Genomic DNA, 21,168 nt, shown 5'->3' on the forward strand with positions numbered 1-21,168 from the left:
GACGATCACTGAAGCACTCCACGGGGTTATCATGGATACACAAGCCAGGAGGTAAGCCAAGGTCGGAGGCTAACAAAGCATCATCACATAGAGATATCTAGTTCCTACATTTGCTCCCTCGTCCTTGTACCATGGATTGAACGAGTCTCTATATATTCGAAGTATTCTACACCAAAAAGAGCCGAAATTTTAACCGTTGATCGAGTCCCTCGTCACCATTTTCAACCACCTTAGACTATATTAGATATCCTGCCGATGCTATCATTGCCTTCCTATTACTAAGCCTCGGACTGCAAAAACCTCGTGATGCTGCTGCAAGGTGGCGAAGCACTTTGCCTCGCAGATCAAGGGCTTAGCTGCAGATCATTTAACAGATTCAGGGAAATAGGCAGTGGCTGAGAGTGTACTACCAATTTCATAACTTTTCCGAACACGACTGCTATTGCGTGCCATACAAAAAAGTGCTAAATCTACCTTTTTGTATGTCATGCAATATTGGTCGTGTTCGGAAACGCTATGAAGCTACGAGTAGGCAACAGTTGAAGGTCAATGATAAAACTACATCATACTTACAACTGATAGTTTGTGAGACGTTGAGGTTTGACACATTTCGCCAGCCGCTGATTGTAATTTAGGTTAAAGATCGGTCAGGTATTTCTGCCTAGAATTTTCTCATTCTAGTGTTCCCAACGTCAAGGGTATAATGGGCCTATAAACAATTGGCATCTCGCGCTCCATGATGCGATTCTCGGCGTTTAGCACGGGTGTTTCATAACCCCAACTGCCAAGAACCCAATCTCCAGAAAGGCAAGTCCAACGTCCCAAGGTCTCAAAACTCAAAACAGATAGGCCTCAAAGGCACAACCTGTCATCGCCTGATTAGTGATTTCGAGATCTCCTCTCCACACAGCTTTATGCTATTCCCCGAGATGCGCATGTGTGCGTGGTATTTTTTGGGAGCTTGATTGATCTGATACTTGTTTCACTTCGCAGATCCAAGAGTATATCGATTGATCTGGCTGGCGGGCACATGTACTCTGCCTACTTACACTTACACGTCTTTGCGTCTAACACATGGTGTATCATGATCATGATCATGATGCCATGCGCTTATGCAAACTCGCACCTACCCTCCCGAACCAGGCGGTTGTAATAGAAGTACCCCCCTCCCCCCGGCCTTGTAGACGGGGCGTATTATTATATACATTACGGATAAACAAAAGATCCAAGCCGTCACGACTCACAGGTACGTATGTATTGGCGCGTACCCAGAGATAAAGTAGCATGTCTGTGGAGTGATCATGATCTATACCCCCATTGAGACGAATGGGGTTTCCTCCCCACACATACGTGCGGCAGCGGCTAAGAAAGCCCCTGGGAAGCAATCAGAAGTTTGGAGAAGCGAGCTGAGTGAGAAAGGCTTGCAATTGATCGATCAACAAGTTCCTGTAGGCAGTTACTCTACCTTGGCTACATGTATGTTGGTACTTGTATCAAAATATCAGCAGGCTGGGAGAGAGTGCTGTGGGATTAGTAAACAACAAATATCCGCAGAACCAGCTGAGCAGAAGGTGGGGGGTTCTCCGATGTGATGTTATTCATCAGGATTCAAGAGCCCTTTCTTTTAGACACCGACAACAGACAACACATCTACTTATAAACGGAGCTCTAATCACAATACCTTCAATGCCAAGCAAAGCATGCCTAATTACTCCATTTATATATGCAGACCAGGGTCACTAGCAACTACCTATTAAGTGTTATTACAGTAGCACTTTACTTTATCCCAACCACGCCCCCCCCCCCCCATGGCCATCAAATTAGCCAAGAAAAAAAATTCATGCTCGCGAAACCTGTTGATGATAGCTCTACACGCTTACCGGCGTAAGAACCAGAAAATGCAGTTGCTCAGGGCAAGGATAATTTGTATGGAGTGGCGTCGTTCTCTCATACAAATAACCCCTGTTTCCGTTACTTGCATTTTCTGGTTCTTTTGAGGGTAAGCTGTACACCTCAGTGCATATTCACCCTCAATGCAGCGGCGGGTCTTTAACCTAAAATCTGGGCTGCGTATGAGGTTGATTTGATGATTTGCAGTAACACACGCGTTCGTTCGTTCCGGATAAGACGGCACGCGAGCAATTGTTGAAATCGAATCTTGCATGCCGTCGACAATGACATTGCGAATTCCTATTTTAAAACACCCCTCCCGACGTACCCTTTTGAAAACATCACCAAACTTGTTTCTATAAACTTGTTTCTACATACCTGCGCATGCTCCAAAAAAGTTGTTGACAACATACCATACCAAGATCTCTCCCTCGCCAAGCTGAGCATGCTACCCAATTTCCTGCACGGACCCATTGTTACTCTGCACTCTAATATACGGAGACTAATAATATCTGATCGACCTGACCTGGGACGGATGGGCGAGCGAGGCATTTGACATCAACAATGTCAGGGGCGAGTTTCAAGGATCCCTTCTGGGCCAACGGCTTTTTTGTGCTAGATTTCGTCACCGCTTGTTTGGACAATATCCACATCCACTCTTTTTTTCTTCCCTTTCCCTGGGTGAGGGAGAAGGGAGAGGCGTGGGGCTTACGCAGCCCTTCCCCGCTGCCAAGAGATGTAGATTGAAATGCTGCGGACGTAGTGTTACCTAGAGGGGGGAGGGGCTCGCCCGGGCGGATGAGGTCCGAATTGATTGTGGAAAAGGGAAAGGAAAAAAAGAACAATTGTCCCGGGTTAGCTCTGTGTAGAGTGGGGAATATATTGGATTCGGGAGTAGGCGACGTACTCTGCGATGCGTATTCTCGCTCTTTACAGAATAGATAGAGTGCTAACTACAATATCTTGGGCATGAATGAGGGTTGAACGACATGTTTGAGGTCCTGGAATGCCACGCGGCTCGTGGAGGTTTCGTGCGAGAGGTATTCTAACTCTAACTCTGCTTTTGATAGCAGTATGTAGTCTAACGCTGCTTTGTTAGTTACATGTATGTAGGTTTGTTGTAGGAATTCAAGTGCTGCTGCAGAAGCACAAGAAGCACGAGACACAAGTTCCAGAGAAAAGAATGCGAAGATCATTACCCAAAGGGACTCCCCCGTATCTAGCGGCTCCCTTTCTCACACATCCGCGCCAGTGATAGGTAGAGTTTAAATTGCACTTTTGCTTCATAACTCTTGACCTCGTAACTTACATAAACAACACTTGATTGCAGTCATCCATCTGGAACACACAACATGCAAACAAACCCAGGTAAAAAAAAAAGCCGTGTAGTAGCGGGCAAAGAGGGGAAAGCAAGCAGAAGAAGCACAATACCTAAGCCATAGAAGAGAATCGGAGAGAGAGGTCAATCCCATCACTTACGTACTTGCCCCGGCCCTACCGACACAGAGACATAAATCGCCATACCTACATGTATCCAGATGTCAGTTGTACCAATCGCGACCACGGTCAGGGGGGCCTGGCCGATTGGTCGGGGTGGTGGGCGAGTTAGTAGCATCAACATGACATGGGGGGGGGGCTTTCCCAAACAAGCACCCAAGCACGAGAGGACCCTTCCCTCCTTTCACCCCTTCCCGCCTTCCAAGAGTTTGATGGGAGGAAAAGTGTGTCTTGGATGTTGAAGAAAAAAAGGCTCGGTCCGGGTCAGCCTTGCCCAAATGGAATTCTCCTGGATGCTCTCTCCTCACTCACTGATCACTGAATCTCTTGGATCTGTTCGATTCGTTCATTCGTTCATTCTTCTTCCTCCTCTCCCTTCCTCCGCCTACCTGCTGCTCCCACGCACGCACACTCTCGTTTTTATATAATCCGTCCGGTGTTCGGAGCTCTCCCTATCTATTAAGCTTGCTCCCTTTCCTTTTTTTTTTTCCCTTGCTGTCGTTCCTTGATCTAGACGGATCTTCTTTTTATACATATATATATATATATATCCACCTAGCTGGGGCCGGCCGTATTTTGCCTACTGCTACTACTACCGGCTACTACTATTGCCTGCTACTACAACAACCCAACCACCACCACTACTACAACTACCACTCGCCAGCCAGGGGCTTCTGTCATCATCCTTCCATAATCCAGGTCCAGGACCTTGTTAGACTAGAGGGCACGCGACCAAAGAGGACCGATCACTAAACCACCACTCACTCACTCGCTTTACTACATATAGCCATCACCTATCCCACCTCCAATTGCAGCAAAAGCAACATCATACTTTGAGTAGTATTGAAGGCAGAACAGCAAAAAGAAAAGAAAAAAAAGGGAGCGGGGAATTAATATTACCATCACTACCAATACACACTGCACCATACATACACAATGCGGTTCCATTCACTGTTACTCGGGATTGCGGCGTTGGGATCCATGGCGTCGGGGGCCGCAATAGTGGCGAGGGAGGAGAAGAAGCCTGCCGCCGCGGAGCCGCCCAGTACAAAGTATTTTCGTAAGTTCTGGTCCCTCCTGTTGGTTTCGTGGTGGTGAAAGTGCAGTTGCTGACGGACTTGTGTAACTTCTAGATGAGCCTGGGTTCGTTCTTTACTCTCTTTCGATTCCCTCCCATCTCTCCCCCAATGGGACTGTTTCGTCTCTCGTCGGCGTTTAGCTAACATAGTTCCAACCCAACAGCCGAAACGATCTTACGGGACACTACGATGTACGATTCTTCAAGGAGGTTGTCGAGTACGATGAGCGACGGGACACATTAACGCATCTCGCCAAAGCCTGGCTACAGACCACCGCAAAGGAAGGGATCGAGACCTGGATCGCCCACGGCACCCTCCTCGGCTGGTGGTGGAGCGGAAACGTCAGTTCCCTACTCCCCGGCAGACCTTCGTAACGGTTCTCGCTGACAGTGTTGCTAGATTCTGCCCTGGGACTGGGATCTCGATGTCCAGATGTCGGCTAACACGCTGACCATGATTGGCGAGAAGTACAACATGACACGGCACCACTACACCTCCGAGGACGGCACGGTGCAGCGCGAGTACCTGCTCGACGTGAACCCGTGGATCTGGCAGCGCGTGCGCGGCGACGGAAACAACATCATTGATGCGCGCTGGGTGGACGTGCGCAACGGGCTGTACATTGACATCACCGGCATCGCCGAGACGAACCCGGACACGCCGGGGATTCTCAACTGCAAGAACTACCACAGATACAAGGTGAGCCCCTCCCCCTCCCTCCCCCTGGGGGTATAAAGAAAGAAAGAACGCAGTGGACTGACTGACTGGATGTGATGTGTAGCCCGAGGATATCTGGCCGCTGCGTGACACAATGTTCGAGGGCGTCCCCGCAAAGATCCCGTACAACTTTGACGAGATCCTGATGAAGGAGTACAAGGCCAAGGCGCTCGTCGTGACCGAGTACGAGGGCCACCGGTGGAACACGCACACAAAGACGTGGGACCGTGCGCCGGAGGTGCCGGCCGGCCGCCAGGCGGAGAGCCTCCTGAAGACGGTCAGGGAGCCGGAGAAGTACTCGACGGTCGAGTCGGGCGGGTTCTTCTACAACGCCTTTAGGCTGCTGCATTGGTGGTGATCGGTCAGCTAGCCGTCTAGCAATCATCTACATCTCTCTTCTTCTTTCTTTTTAAAATTTCAGTTAAAAGCCCGCACGGGTGTTTTTTTTGCATGGTTATGTCCGTTAGGAAAAGATTTGGGAGGGTATCTTTTTTTTAAACATAGTATTGGTTTTTTTTATTTTGTTTCATGACACCTGGTTTGGGATTTTTTGGGTAGACGGGGAAAATGTTTCTGTATATTTTTTTTTCTTCTTTCCTTTTTTCTTTCTTCCTCGTTCCTCCCTGACCTTCATTTTTACAACTACAACTTGAGGAGGGGGGCAGCTCCTCGTTATATCCTTTCTTTTATTCTCTTATTGTTTTTTCCTACATTAATCCGCATTCATTGGAGGGGCGGTAGGTAGTGGGTGGGTAGAGGGTTAGTAGGTGTGCCAATCACTTCAACCGCCACCAGGCGGAGAGGAAGAAAGCTACATACTCGGATTTGGAGTTTTTTGACTTTTTTTTTTTTTTGGTGTCCTCTTTTGGGCTACATTTACGCACTTTCTGGCGCACACAGCAGTCAGGGACATTCATTTACAACTAAAGTAAGGGGGGGTGTTATATCTTTAATTTTTTCTTTTTTCTTTTCTTTGTATGTATGTTATGTAGTGTCTATTCTAATTCGAAGTAATCTACGGCTATCTGTGAAGCTATGGTGATGGATGGTGGTGATGATTGCTGCTGATGACGTTGGTGGATCGCCTCTCTGCCAATCCGGTCATTTCTTGGTATTTGCTGTGCTGTGTGCAACGGCCCCGCATAACTCTCGTGCACATACCCCATACCCCATACCCCATACCCACATATACGCTCTCTGCCCAACAAACTCTTAGAGACCGGACTCCCGCCACCGCACACAGGTAGAGAAGGCAGAGAGACAGACACAGCCCACAGCCAGCCAGCACAATGCCGGTCCCTCCCCTACGAGCCCGCCCGCCATTGGGCCTGCGGACAACTCCCGCACTCCTCCAGAACCTCTCCCGCAGCCCTCTTGCCGCCCGAACCTCCCCCATCCTCCTCCTCCGGCAATTCACCTCCTCCCCGGCTCCCCAACGCTACAACAACCACCGGCCCCCGTCCTTCTTTGCCCGCGCCCGCCACTCCTGGAACGACACAAAGGTCGAATGGTACACCATCCCCGTCGGCCTCGGCATCCTCGTCGTCGCCCTCTCGCACCTGCGCAAGCGCGACTCCTCCACCTCCGCCACCTCCGCCGCCGCCAATGAGGAAAAGCTAATCCGCCCCATGGGCGCCTGGCAAGTCCAAGTCCTGTCCACGCTCCCGCTCAAGGCGCTGTCCTACTACTGGGGCGTCTTCAACGAGATCCCGCTGCCGACGTTCCTGCGCGTGCCGGGCTTCAAGCTGTACGCCTGGATCTTTGGCGTCAACCTCTCCGAGGTCGGCGAAGACGACCTGCGCTCGTACCGCAACCTGGCGGAGTTCTTCTACCGCAGGCTGAAGCCGGGCGTGCGGCCCATTGATCCCCGTCCGGGGGCGGTGGTGTCGCCGGCGGATGGGAGGGTGCTGCAGTTTGGCGAGGTGCATGCGGGTGGCCTGGTGGAGCAGGTGAAGGGCATGACGTACTCGCTGGATGCGCTGCTGGGCGCGCCGGCGTCGGGGACGGATACGTCGCCGAATCCGGCGGAGCTGGTGAAGCGGAAACTAGAAGGGAAGAGCGTGGAGACGCAGGCGCGGTATGGCAAGGGCGGAGATGCGGACCGCGAGGTGACGCATGTGGCGAGTGATGAGGAGTTTGCGAATGTCAATGGTATATCATACACTCTTCCGTCGCTACTCTCGGGGGACAAAGACGCCCACAACGCCAGTGGTGACGAAACCCCACAGGATGTCTCACTCCCGCAACACACCACCACCTCCGCCGTCGCCACCGTCGGCCGTGATCTTGCGCGCGGGAGCTGGTGGAGCGGCAGCAGCGGCGATAAGCGCCTCTACTTCGCCGTCGTCTACCTCGCCCCGGGCGACTACCATCGCTTCCACTCCCCCGTCAACTGGGTCGTCGAACGGCGTCGCCACTTCGCCGGGGAGCTGTATTCGGTGTCGCCGTGGCTGCAGAGCCGCCTTCCGGGCTTGTTCACGCTGAATGAGCGTGTGGTATTACTGGGGCGGTGGAAGTACGGCATGTTCTCCATGACGCCTGTGGGCGCAACAAATGTTGGCTCCATCAAGATCAATTTCGATCGCGAGCTGAGGACGAACAGTCTTACGCACGATGCGACGAAGGCCGATAGCGAAGGTGGGTATGCGGAGGCGGTTTATCGCGGGGCGAGTGCGCTGCTGGGGGGACATCCGGTGCCCAAGGGTATGGAGATTGGCGGGTTTAATTTGGGGAGTACGGTGGTGTTGGTGTTTGAGGCCCCCGCGCCGGGCCCAGATGGGAAGAGGGGCTTTAGGTTCACGGTCGAGAGGGGCCAGTACATCAAGTTCGGTGAGGCCTTGGGTGTGGTTGAGGACCCGTGAGGGACCTAGAGGTTTTAAAAAAAATGTTTGTTCTTGTTTTCTTTCTTCCTTTCTTTGTATCGTATATATTTGTAGCTATGAACGTAGATTGTGTGTTCCTTAAGTGTTCTTCTTCTTCCCGGATTGGATGTATTTATTTGTAGCTAAGCTTTTGGTTTTGGTGCAGCACAGCTTTCCTTCCCCGAGAGCAGCAGTGCTCCTGTCAATGATCATGCTACAGGAAAAGCTCTCGTCCCGTCAGGGAGGTGTGAGTGTCAATGATTGAGGGACGGTGTCAATGATTCCGGCCATCCGATAACGTGACACAACCAATCGGGTATCACGCAGCTATCAGATGGCGCTAGCCATGCAGTGCCCGCCAGCCAGTGACGTCTTTAGGCCCGTTCCCTTCCGTTCCCACCTTCTTCTTCCCTTTCCCTTCCTCAGCCTCAATGAACCGTAACCCTACACCAACGGCGGCTGTCATACCCCACACAAACCAAAGCTACATCTAATCCATCCTCAGCTCGTCCACCAGCTCAGCTCTACCCGCAACTTCCTAGAAAATAAATAGCTAGCTAGCACTAGCAATTGCTCCCTCTCTATCTCTCCGTCAGTCCGGACGAATGCTGAGACTCGGGTCTCTGCGAATCCGGCCCTTTGCGACCAGGCTGCCCAGACTTCCCTCAATTGCAACGATAACCTATGGCCAGCGCGCGCTTCTGGCAAGCGTGCAGTACTCGAATAAGCTTTCGGACACATGGTTCGACTCATCACAGCCCCGCAAGGACCTTGGTGGGTCAGATGCCGACGGAAAGAAGCCCGTCGATGAGCGAACCTTGAACCTGGGAAAGAGTATGTGCAATTCCCCTCCCCCGCCATACATACAATTGAGTATTACAAAGAGCTAACGCGAAACCCCGCGCAAGCACAGCAATCCGAGTCCTCCAAGAACGCATGCCCACACTGCTACAATCCCCCCTCCCTAGTGAGATTCTCTCCCCCCATGTCAGCCTAGTGCTCTTCCCAACCACACACCCAAACTTGCCCACGGTTCGTGGGCGCCTGGCCTATATCGCAGCGCTATGGACTTCACCCGTGGCATGGGGCCGCCTGCCCAGCCGCGACCTCAGGCTCCATGTGCTCAGCGAGCGCATGCTCAACGGCGAGAGGTTAGTTGTAAAGTGGCGCACTACGGATGTCGGCGGTGATGATACGGTTGGCGTGCGCGGTGGAACGACGGCGGTGGAGCAGGGAGGGTTCTGTGGGATATTTATATTTGAGTTTGATGAGAAGGGGAGGATACTGACGCATACGATTGAGAATGCAGAGGAGGGTCTGGGCGGGGAGCAGCCGGGAGGGTTCATTACCGTGACGGAGTGGCTACTGGGGAAGGCGAAGGGACGAACGGAGGGTGGGGGATTGGCGTGGCAGTGCGAGAGGCGGTAGGGAAAGTGTTCCTTTCGTGATGAGCATGAGTTCGTGGTTCGTGGGGTCTCTGTCTTTCTTTTCTCTCCCCTCAATCGAGCACTGTAAATAGTAGTTATCCTGTTGGTCTTTTTTATTACTTTCTTTTGTTGTGGTTTCCGGTTGTACATTATTATCATTGGGTGTATTTCTCCAAAGCTGTGGTTGGCTGGTTAGTAGAGCTCGCCCGATTCGGATACTTAAGTAAACCCGAGGCTGGAGGTGTTTAAGCACGCTTTTGCCATAACCTAGCGCTTACCCGATCTGCTCAACTTAACTACCTCATAGAGTAGCTGTCATGGCCCGAGATATTTTCAGCTGCCTTCTCCACAAAATGTCGATCCCGAGCTTAAAGCTCGGAGATCGCTTCCAATACAGGTAAAATGCAGTATCGGGTTTGCCTTTGCCAACACTCGAGACAGTGAATTAAGCATCTTTTGCATGGCATGCATGCATGCAGCTCGCCAGCGCATGCTCGTAAAGGGGTTAGTGTGGAATTGTGCGTCATATGTTATCACTCGCTGCCGGTCTCAGCGTAAATTGACAGTGCCAACCAATAACGTGAACAAGCGGGATAATTCGCTTTTTTTCAAGGCAGAGGCTCGCCATTCTTGATGAGAAAAGTGATGTGTGATTATGTGATGCATCTGCTATTGGTTGTAGTGGATTCTCGTGCCGACAATGTGTCCGTGGTGGAAGAGGGGATAACCCGGGGTTGATGGAAATACCGCAGTTTCAAGATGTTTGCTTCTGCTGCAGCAATCGTTGGTGGTGTGTAGGCTCAATGCCAATGCCAACTTGCTGTGAGCGTGTTCTGAGCATGAGCCCTTTGTGATCTCGACCAGAGGTTCCGGCAGCAGTTCTGCAGAGTGACGGGCGTCATGCATGTTCCTATCATGGCAGAGCATAGATGATGTCAAGTAGAACAGGCAGTCGAGAGGAGACAGAACACCCATAGAGATATAAGTGTAACTGATGTGGCCACTTGTTATAGTTACGCGTCTGCCACCTCTCCTTACCCTAGCGGGAGACCAGATATCAATCCTGCTAAATGCCGGTAGGTACTCTACTTACATGTATGCGGATATGTTTCTCCGTCAATCACAACGCCATCATTTGTGCTGCTGCTACAACGCAAGGCATCTGAGACACTGTCTCAGCGATATTTTGTACATAGCTTGATTATCAAGCACGTGCATGCCTGCCCGATGGGGTGTTATGTATGAGCAGGAAAATCATGATCGCATGCGCGCGCAGCGAGGATAGCTCAAGTAGGCATACGCAGACTAACCTAGTACAGTTAGATAGGAAACTATAGAGTTCTCTAGTTTTCTGCGCATGCTGATTTTTCGTTTAGGGGGATGGTTGTGGGAGTGTATGTTCTGTTTGGACGAGTAGGTCTAGCGGGGTATTTTTGTTTTTGATGTTCGCCAATTACATCTTGTGCTTTAATTAATTGGAGGTAGCCACAGTTGGCCCTTGTTGTATTGGTGCCTGTACTTCTATGCCTAGCGATATTTTGAGATCATGAGCTATCACTCGGTTTTTAAACAAACATATATCGACTCGCTGCTGTCCTATTTCCATATAAATATCCTTATATCCATATACATATCCATGTAGATAGCTAGGCACTTCAAATAATTCCTCGTATACGATGGCCAACGTCATGCAGCCTTATACGAGATAGGGTCTATGGTTTAAACTTTGCAGTATCTCTCCAATTAAGCCTACTAACCAGTAGTATATCTTTTAGAAAAACCCAGTACAAGTATCTACTCCGTTGAAAAGACAAGACGAAAATACTCTCTCATATGGTAAGACCAATGATCAATCCGGATTCGTTTTGTATCATCTGAGAAATCACGGTCATAACATATCACTCGATTCTCGTAATAAGTCCTAGTTGGTATTTTTTTTGCTGAATCGCGATGAATTGCGTCTACGTTTTATACGTTAAGCCGGAGAAACTAAAGCTTTGGAATCCATATGTATGCCGATCAAAAATCAATCGCAACCTATGCGGAATGGTACAGCGATGGGTAATAAGTCATCAGACGGAACGCCACCAAATCCGCGTTTGCAGGCAAAATTGTGGCTAGGTCGCCCGATGACTTATTACCCACCGCTGTACATATCCAAATATTGTGCTTTGTTGAGCAGGAATGGGTTTGTACTGGATTGATTGATTTGGAGAAAACATAGTGTTTCTGACCGAGCTAGTAGGATACATGACAGATTAATCACCTAAAGGGATAAATGGAGGTGTGGGGACTGGGGGTTGGGGAGGGTTAAACTAAATATTATATCGATAACTACCCCTTGGGTTCACTCCATCACTCCATCACTCCATCACTTTTTGATATCCGATCATCAATATCGAGACGTGATCGATCTGGGCTATATATAGCTATTCTGCTGGGCCCAGATGTTGGTCTAAAGGCAGCACAGAGCTAGATGATACAACGCCCAGATTCACAAACGATATTCCGCTCAGCGAGATGAGACGGGAAAGTGGCCCAAAAGGCCTGATAAGAGTGATTTGATCGATAAAGATAGCAAAAGATGGTTGCAGTATGGTTTAAATAAACTAGGTAGGTGTGGCTAGACTTTATACAAGTGCACGTGTTAGATGCACCAAAAAACGAACTGGAAGTGTGGGGGGTCGGATGGCCTAGTGAGAAGGAGTCAGTCTGATACTGCTCATATACCACTCCTTCGCTATTATGAAGACCATGTAATATAAAGGTCATTATTCGAACTTCCCCGATACCAACAAAGCAGTACCTGTATCGGAGGGCGCATAAGTTTTTTATTCTTATTCTGGAGAATGACTAGCTGCTGCTCATTGTTTTTTGCAATCCTTCCCGGTGATTTTAGACTACCCCTATCTGTCTAATTAGGGGTTGGCTAGTGTTATATCACTAACACTTTTGAAGAGTCACTGAGATTAATGATAGTGGAGTGGACCGAGCTAGGAGAATGGTCACTATAGTACGATCTCTAATTGTTATAAAATGGCGTACCTAATATCTATTTAGCCTGGTAAGAGACCCGGGCTATATGGCTCTTGCATCGCACCTACATAATTTAATAAATTAAACAAAACAAAACAAAAAAAGCACCTACATAATTCTGTTATTCTACTAAAACGAGTGATTTTGTGTGACTGACAGATTTATCTATTTATTTCTTCATTATGTAGTACAGGCACTAGCTTATATAGCTTCCGGCTATGATAAAAATAGCTAAGTTAAAAGTATAGTCTTTCACGGTGTGTCTAATAAACATCAAAGCTTATCTAGGATCCCGCGTCTTTGGATGGACATGTAGACAGAATATGTCAGACCTTTGAGGAATAGGTCAATGATTGAATATTTGCCAAGGTTCTCCAACGCTTGTACTACACCTAACCCTACATGCGGTGACAAGGTCAAAATACTGCTTCTTCTTCCTATACTTCACATCTCTAATATAATTTTAATAATCTACTGTTAATTGATCCCTATCTTCTCATAAAACAGAATTTGACCGTTCTTTACCTCCAATATCCATCCATGTACTACGGACCAACTCTTACAGGATTGAGGCAGTCGGCAGCCTACAACTTTGAGCCAAACCTCCAAGTGCAGACAATTTTGGGTTTACTTTTACTCAGCTGATCAGTCCCATATATTACCATTTCAAGAAATGACAGAAGATCCCACCTGCTTGGAAGACAATCGCAGGTTGGGCATGCGCAGTTATTGTTCCTCGAACTAATACTCTCCGCATGAGAAGGCATGCATGTGTGACCATTAATTGGGCTATTGATTCGTAGAAGCTTTCGAGTGTAGGTACTGTTATTGTTAGCTTTTATGAACGGTCTCAAATAAAACAGCTAAGCGTGCCGGCTTCACCCTGTTGAAGCCGTAGCTTGAGCTATTGCTTTTTCGTGAACTAACCTTACTTATATCCAATCTACATGTAGCCCCATATGTAGCAAAGGTGGCTACGGGTACGCTAGCCGTGAGAGAATAAGTGACCCATCGTGCAAATGACATTTACATTTACTTCAATTCAGGTTGGGTGAAAATATTTAAGTCGGCGGTATGCAAAGAGCACGAGACCACATGATTCTGGCCTGTGGATCTAGACTAGGAGAATATCATAATTATGCAGGGGTTCACATTCTTAAACGCGATGTCGGTGTCACTTGGTAGCTGCACAGTGAAGTTTGTACTACTCTCGAATATGATATACGGATCTCTAGGCTCAAGGAACACAAGATAGACCCTACCTAATTCGGCCTTCGAAACATATAGCCAGGCTCGGTAATCGAACCGATGAATTGAATCATGAGGGCCATTGAGATTTGTTCGAGCTCGAGTAGTAGCTTCAATAGAAAGACCCCATAGGATATATGTGTATGCCTGGGATGCATGTGAAATGCCTTCGTACTAGAGCTTTTAATCCGCAGAACCGCACTTTGATGATCTGACCTATTTTGGGTTCGGTATGTAAGTGGGAGCGCTCGATAAAAGTTTTGAATACCGATCATAAGGTACAGGGCTAATTTAAATATATACGAGCACACCATCCCTCTAACCTGCATGATAAGTGTGCGGTGCATCGATATCGTCATATCTCAATGATACGGCATCGTCTAGTCAACATCCATCGATATAATCTCACATGGAAACCCGAAACTGAATATCTACCGAATCATTGCAGTCGATTCTCACTTTTGTAAAAGGCCATCGATGGCCGATTTCTCGATGCCGACAGCTTGGGGAGCGGCAAGCGGAGATTGCCGAGCCTTACAAATCCAGACCAGGACGTACGTTTTTATCGGGTTGGATATCAAAGTGACCGCCGACGGCCCGTACTCGCATAATTCTTACCATTAAAAGTGCTTACATGTAGGATACTTTCGCCCTATCGCACGTGTATACCCCCCACGTGTAGGTACAGATTCCATAAAGCCGCTAATCTTGCCTCTACAATGTGTGTAGGTACATGCAGGTAATTAGCTGCTTCAATTCTCACTCGGCCTTCGCATCTAACTTCTAGTCAATTTAGAGCGTGTTTCTCGAGAATTGTTGCCATTTTATTTTTCCATCTATTTTTCCCCATCTAATTCGATCATGTCCTGCCAGTACTTTTGGCACACATGCTATTTATCGTTAAGGATCATGAGATGGTCGATGGTTTAATCAACTACAATCCCTACTGCGGATAGCTCCACACTTCCCCGCATTCGTTTGTGAAACATCCTCCCCGCTCCCCTGGTTCACTCGTCAGCCCTTTTCCTCGTTTAACCCAACCCCGCACTCTTTAGATCGTTGTGATGCCGGTAAATTCTCGTCCTCAGATCCCCTAAGTTTTCCACGATTCCATTTGGAGAAACAATAAATTTTGTTGTGTTGTTGCGACATTCGGCAGAATTGTTTCTGCATAGTGAGTGAACCGCTTTAATTCCACCCAACGCCAAAGCAACAACAGTAGAGGCCTGCTGGAATTTTGTATTACGATTTTACACCAGTACTTTTTTCTTAAAACGAAAGAATCTCGTGTATGGTTGGATATATATCCGACCCGGTGTCTTGATGGGTAAAAGACATGGAGGTGCAGATTTTTTTGTGAAAATAGAGATGCAACCATGCCTTTGTGCCAAGATCGAGTGATATCCCATGAAAGCTTTCCAGTCATTGCGAATCGTTCAAAAACTCCAAAATGATATCCTACTCTGATTGGTGAAGGGGGAGGTTTGAAGTCTCTCGTAAAAATGAATTTTGACGGAGGAATGTGACCAAAATAGCGTGCTCCGGGAGTGTAACCAATGAACACTGCTAAGAAATTTTTATAATACGTAGAGTACGCACCCTTGTTCTTACGATGGCGATGTAGGGTCTCTGAGACCATCACATCCATTTCTGCCGATCTAAATGCACATAGAGTACTTTAGGAGGAATTGAGCTGAAGGAATTGTTAGTTGGCGTACGGGGACTTGATTCTTTCTTTACCGTGTGTTGCACAGCATTCTTTGAAAGAATTGAAACCTGTAGATCAACTTTTTTCTTCTTTCGCTTATTTCCTGGCGCCAGCCACAAGATAATTTTTTTTTTTTTGATTTTTTTGCTTCCGGTCCCGTTCCCGCTCATGGTGGAAGCGATACCGCCGGCTTATATAGCGGGCCAAGCCTAGGTCATCAACTTCATTGTTGTCCATACTGGAACGCGGGGTTCACTTGATCAATTGAGATGATTATGATACAAATTGCCGCGGAGAAGTCCTTTTTCAATGTGCCATAAACTCGTTAGTATGTAGACATGGCCGAAGAAGATTTCTTCCGCGAAAAGTTTGTGCTAGTGGCCTCTGCGTTGTTCTCTTTGGTCAAGGTGACATGATATGATCCGGTTGGTACTGAGGCTAAATAATTATCAAGCGTCTAGAGAATTGCTTCAAAATAGAGGCAAAACAAAGACTGTGAGTTTGAATATCCGTGACTCATAATTTCATGTCGGATGAAAAACTGATACGCCGATTATTCGCAACACATAGCAATTACAGGGCGGGGTGAGGGTTGAGGGTGCAATAGGGCCAATAGCAGGATAGTCTTAGGAATCCAACCAACCGAGTTCTCCCGAAATAAAAGACTGATGCCTTCCGTAGCGTTTTTGTTCATATTTGTTTTTTTTTCCAAATGATGCAGATGTAGAGCGGGAACGATGGTAGCGGCCACCTAAGGCTGCCAGTACCCGGATGGTTTTGAAGATTTCAGGGTTACAGCTTCTGCACCTTCAGTTGGGCATTGAATCGCGTCCTTCATCATTCTGCAGTATGTTGAGCATCGTGAGAGGGGTCGTTGTATCTAGATAGAAGGTACCTGCGGCTCTGAAGAGCCCGCAGTGGGGCTCACGGCTGGAGGGGAGAACAGCTCCAAGAATGCAGGCCCGAGGTTACACAAAGTCGCCGCACCTTAAACAACTGACCAAAGGGGTTGCTCTAAAGTCGGAAAGGGTCCACTAGAGATCTCGCAAATGAAACGCCCGTGATTGGATAAAAGAGCGTGGGGTGGATACTGTGTGCACGGTTCTCACAACACCAAGCAAACGATTATCGTCCTATGTAACTGTACATACAGCGGCGCTCTAATGGGCACTTGTAGGGACATTTCCCCGCTTTGATATCGAGGGTTGTTTGTCCTTGTTTTCACGTGTGCAAGATGTGTTCACAATCGAACCCAATTACAAAATTTTCACCCTCCACGGGTTATTTAAATTTTCATTTCAATTATTTAAAGCTGGCATACTTCCTCAGTCCTGTAGACCTTTTGGTCCTTTTGCTTCGTTTCTTGTATTTCTCTACCGTCCTAAGTCAAGAGGTTTCCCCGCCTTTGTACTTGATATTTTCCCGAGCGTGTCTCCCCTCACGGAAAAGAGAAAGAGAAAGCTATCGGAAGTGAACGTCATTTTTTCTGGAGGCTCCAACTGTTTGGGTTCCCTGCCCTACTTAGTGCTTTGATAGCCGCTTATCTTGCCTTGTTGCTAATAATTCTGACGTTATCTCACAGTCCCACCATTGATTCCCCACTACACCCTCCAGGAGTGAAGCTACTTGAAGCTCCCTCCCCCAACACCCCTCCTTGAATCCTATTTGCTGGTGAATTTGCACTACGGTAAATATACCCCCGCTAAGATTGGGCGTGCACACCAACCCCACTCCAAGATAGATCCTCTTCCATGGAAATATAGATATACCATCGCTTTTCCAGGTCTCTGTTTCAAAGTCCACACAAAGTTTGTTCTTGCGGGTGTTGGGATTGCAAAAGCTCTTGAAAAAAAAAGGCTCTTAACGCTCTACTAACGCACAATCTACCATAGACGAATTAGACCGATTTCATTCAAAAAAAAAATCAATTTGTGGTCTATCAGCAAGGTTCCACAGGTGAGAGTTATTCACTGTGGTATTTGACCAACTCGCCTCGCCTCGCCGAAGAATGGCCCCATCCTACGAGTCCGAATACGAAATCATTGAAGAGGAGCCTACAAATATCTTCGACTACCAGGACACACCTGAGAACCAGTCATGGGCTGGTACTTTACCACTCAAACAGGGTCTTTACGACCCTGAATTGGAGAAGGACGCTTGCGGTGTAGGTTTTGCTGCGTAGGTTCCCTCTCCAAATTTAAGATAAACTTCCGCTTACTATTCTTCCAGTCACATCAAGGGTGTTGCTAGTCATAAAATTCTCAGTGATGCACGAAGCCTATTGTGCAACATGACCCATCGAGGTGCTGTTGGTTCCGATGCCAGAGACGGTGATGGAGCTGGTGTCATGACCTCTATCCCTCATAAGTTCTTTGTGAAAGAGTTTACTGGGACGACGGGCTTTGTGTTGCCCCCACAAGGCCAGTACGCTGTTGGTAACTTGTTTTTCAAACCAGATGAAGACATCCTAGTTCGAAGCAAGGCAAAATTTGAGAAACTTGCGGAGCAATATGGTCTTCGTGTTCTAGGATGGAGAGATGTACCTCGTGACAGCACTCTTTTGGGGCCAGCTGCTTTGTCTCGGGAGCCCAAGATTCTTCAACCCTTTGTCGTGCTCAAAAGCTCTTATGGTGCGGGAAAGGAGCCGGAAAATACAGATTCAAGTTTCGATGAGAAATACTTCGAACGACAACTATATGTGCTGCGGAAAGTTGCGACCAAAGAGATCGGGCTTCATAATTGGTTCTACATTTGCTCTCTGAGCAACAAAAACATCGTTTACAAAGGCCAATTGGCACCGGTTCAAGTGTACACCTACTATCACGACCTTGTAAACGTTGACTTTGCGGTTCACTTTGCATTGGTTCATTCTCGTTTCTCCACAAATACATTCCCCAGTTGGGATCGTGCTCAACCATTGAGATGGGCTGCGCACAATGGTAAGCGTTTCCGGTGTTTAAACAAGTTCCATCAGTTATTAATTCGACATTAGGTGAAATCAACACATTGAGAGGTAACAAGAACTGGATGCACGCGCGTGAAGGACGGATGCGCTCAGAGTTCTTCGGTGAAGATCTCGAAAAACTTTATCCAATCATCGAAGTAGGAGGATCTGATTCCGCAGCTTTTGATAACGTACTTGAATTATTGGTTATCAACGGTGTTCTTTCCTTGCCAGAAGCTGTCATGATGTTGGTTCCCGAAGCCTGGCAAGACAATGAAGAGATGGATCCAAAGAAAGCTGCTTTCTACGAGTGGGCGGCTTGTTTGATGGAGCCTTGGGATGGCCCAGCTTTGTTCACATTTGCAGATGGAAGATACTGTGGTGCCACATTGGATCGAAACGGCCTGAGGCCATGTAGATTCTATGTAACTGATGATGATCGCATTATCTGTGCATCCGAAGTTGGCACTATTTTGATTGAACCGGAACGCATTGTTCAGAAGGGTAGATTGCAGCCTGGGAGGATGCTTTTAGTTGACACTGTTGAGGGACGCATTGTTGATGACAAGGAGTTGAAGATGCAAGTCTCTTCTCGCTTCGACTTCACAACCTGGACACAGGAGCAATTGATTACCCTTCCAAAGGTCCAACAGAGCTTGATGAGCTCTGGCGTAGTGCTTGATCCTGAATTGGACGATATCAGTATTCAGAATGATAAAAGATTGCTCGCGTTCGGATACACATTCGAGCAGGTCGGTTTGATTCTAGGACCGATGGTGAGTGACGATACCTTAATTTTTGAATGAAAATCTTCTAAATAAAAACTGCATAGGCTGCCGATTCGAAAGAAGCTCTAGGATCCATGGGTAATGATGGCCCACTAGCTTGCTTAGCAAACCAACCCCGTCTTTTGTACGAGTATTTCCGTCAGCTTTTTGCCCAAGTCACAAACCCTCCTATCGATCCCATTCGTGAGGCTGTTGTCATGTCTCTTGAATGCTATGTCGGACCACAAGGCAATCTTCTTGAAATTGATCCTTCTCAATGCCATCGTCTCCTGGTTCCTTCACCAGTTCTCTCTCTCCAGGAGTTCAATGCCTTGCATAACATTCAGGAGTATCATAAAGATTGGACGGTTCAGACGATTGATATCACATTCCCCAAGAGCAAGGGAGTGCCTGGTTATATCAACGCTATTGATGAAATCTGCAACCAAGCAAATGAGGCTGTCAAAGCAGGCTATAAGATATTGGTCCTCTCTGATCGTAACGCATCGGCCGACCGTATTGCAGTATCTGCTCTTCTTGCAACTGGAGGTGTTCATCATCATCTTATCCGCAATAAGGTACGCTCGAAGATTGCTTTGATTATCGAGACCGCCGAAGCTAGAGAGGTTCATCATCTTTGTGTACTTCTCGGATACGGTGCCGACGCTATTTGCCCATATCTTGCATTGGAATGTATTCTCAAGATGAACCGCGAGAAATTGATCAGAGGGGGTCTTTCAGATGAAAGAATCGTCGAAAATTACAAGCACTCATGTGATGGAGGTATCTTGAAGGTCATGAGTAAGATGGGTATTTCTACTTTGCAGAGCTACAAGGGTGCTCAGATCTTTGAGGCGCTGGGTGTGGATAATTCTGTCGTCGATAAGTGCTTCACAGGAACAGCAACACGTATTAAGGGAATTACATTCGAATATATCGCCCAAGACGCATTCGCTTTCCACGAGCTGGGATACCCAAGCCGTTCAATTGTCTCTCTCCCTGGCCTTCCGGAATCGGGAGAATATCATTGGCGTGATGGTGGTGAAGCTCATGTTAACGACCCTGTCAGTATTGCCAACATCCAAGATGCAGTGCGCACGAAAAACGACAAATCCTATGAAGCCTACTCTCTTTCAGAGTATGAGCAAATTAAGAATTGTACCCTACGAGGAATGTTGGACTTCAATTTCGAAAAGTCTAAGCCAGTCCCGATCGATCAAGTAGAACCATGGACCGAAATTGTTCGTCGGTTCTGTACCGGTGCTATGTCTTACGGATCAATCTCCATGGAATCTCACTCGACCCTTGCTATTGCAATGAACAGACTCGGCGGTAAATCAAACACTGGCGAAGGCGGTGAAGATCCTGAACGAAGTAATGTCATGGAAAATGGCGATACCATGAGATCGGCCATCAAGCAGGTCGCGTCTGGGCGTTTTGGTGTCACTTCTCACTACTTGGCCGATTCCGATGAGCTTCAGATCAAAATGGCCCAAGGAGCGAAGCCTGGAGAGGGAGGCGAGCTTCCTGGTCACAAAGTCTCACAATCGATTGCACGTACCAGACATTCAACTCCAGGTGTTGGGTTGATTTCTCCTCCTCCACATCACGATATTTATTCCATCGAGGACCTGAAACAGCTCATTTATGACCTGAAATGCGCTAACCCCAGAGCCCGCGTTTCAGTCAAACTTGTCTCCGAAACCGGCGTTGGTATCGTTGCATCAGGTGTGGCTAAGGCCAAGGCTGACCACATTCTTATCTCAGGACATGACGGTGGTACCGGTGCCTCTAGGTGGACTGGTATCAAATATGCTGGACTACCATGGGAGCTTGGTTTGGCCGAAACTCACCAAACACTCGTGTTGAATGATTTGCGTGGTCGTGTAATTGTGCAAACAGATGGTCAATTACGCACAGGTCGTGACGTTGCTATCGCCTGTTTACTAGGTGCCGAGGAATGGGGATTTGCGACTACACTCTAATTGCGATGG

The 21,168-nt window shown here is 47.8% G+C and overlaps 6 protein-coding genes across 6 annotated transcripts; all 6 read left to right on the forward strand.

Moving 5' to 3' along the window:
* Positions 1–2,879: 2,879 nt before the first annotated feature.
* LAJ45_10207 (uncharacterized protein) lies at positions 2,880–3,332 on the forward strand (the record flags this gene model as incomplete). Its single annotated transcript, XM_046119735.1, has 4 exons — positions 2,880–2,930; positions 2,990–2,995; positions 3,114–3,148; positions 3,221–3,332. The coding sequence occupies 4 exons, from the start codon at positions 2,880–2,882 to the stop codon at positions 3,330–3,332; spliced, it is 204 nt and encodes a 67-aa protein (XP_045967034.1).
* Positions 3,333–4,323: 991 nt separating this feature from the next.
* On the forward strand, positions 4,324–5,541 carry LAJ45_10208 (uncharacterized protein; the record flags this gene model as incomplete). Its single annotated transcript, XM_046119736.1, has 4 exons — positions 4,324–4,457; positions 4,630–4,807; positions 4,866–5,165; positions 5,248–5,541. 4 exons carry the CDS (start codon positions 4,324–4,326, stop codon positions 5,539–5,541), a joined length of 906 nt encoding a protein of 301 aa, XP_045967035.1.
* Positions 5,542–6,472: 931 nt separating this feature from the next.
* Positions 6,473–8,044, forward strand: LAJ45_10209 (uncharacterized protein; the record flags this gene model as incomplete). The annotated part of the gene is made up of 1 exon (XM_046119737.1): positions 6,473–8,044. One exon carries the CDS (start codon positions 6,473–6,475, stop codon positions 8,042–8,044), a length of 1,572 nt encoding a protein of 523 aa, XP_045967036.1.
* Positions 8,045–8,649: 605 nt separating this feature from the next.
* On the forward strand, positions 8,650–9,472 carry LAJ45_10210 (uncharacterized protein; the record flags this gene model as incomplete). Its single annotated transcript, XM_046119738.1, has 2 exons — positions 8,650–8,878; positions 8,958–9,472. The coding sequence occupies 2 exons, from the start codon at positions 8,650–8,652 to the stop codon at positions 9,470–9,472; spliced, it is 744 nt and encodes a 247-aa protein (XP_045967037.1).
* A 6,945-nt stretch (positions 9,473–16,417) lies between these two features.
* On the forward strand, positions 16,418–17,083 carry LAJ45_10211 (uncharacterized protein; the record flags this gene model as incomplete). The annotated part of the gene is made up of 3 exons (XM_046119739.1): positions 16,418–16,492; positions 16,793–16,964; positions 17,046–17,083. 3 exons carry the CDS (start codon positions 16,418–16,420, stop codon positions 17,081–17,083), a joined length of 285 nt encoding a protein of 94 aa, XP_045967038.1.
* A 388-nt stretch (positions 17,084–17,471) lies between these two features.
* LAJ45_10212 (uncharacterized protein) lies at positions 17,472–21,159 on the forward strand (the record flags this gene model as incomplete). The annotated part of the gene is made up of 4 exons (XM_046119740.1): positions 17,472–17,641; positions 17,693–18,402; positions 18,456–19,183; positions 19,240–21,159. The coding sequence occupies 4 exons, from the start codon at positions 17,472–17,474 to the stop codon at positions 21,157–21,159; spliced, it is 3,528 nt and encodes a 1,175-aa protein (XP_045967039.1).
* Between the last annotated feature and the right edge of the window lie 9 nt (positions 21,160–21,168).

The sequence above is a fragment of the Morchella importuna genome, assembly GCF_003444635.1.
Source record: "Morchella importuna strain M04M26 chromosome Unknown Morimp01GS043, whole genome shotgun sequence".
NCBI classification, from domain to species: domain Eukaryota; kingdom Fungi; phylum Ascomycota; class Pezizomycetes; order Pezizales; family Morchellaceae; genus Morchella; species Morchella importuna.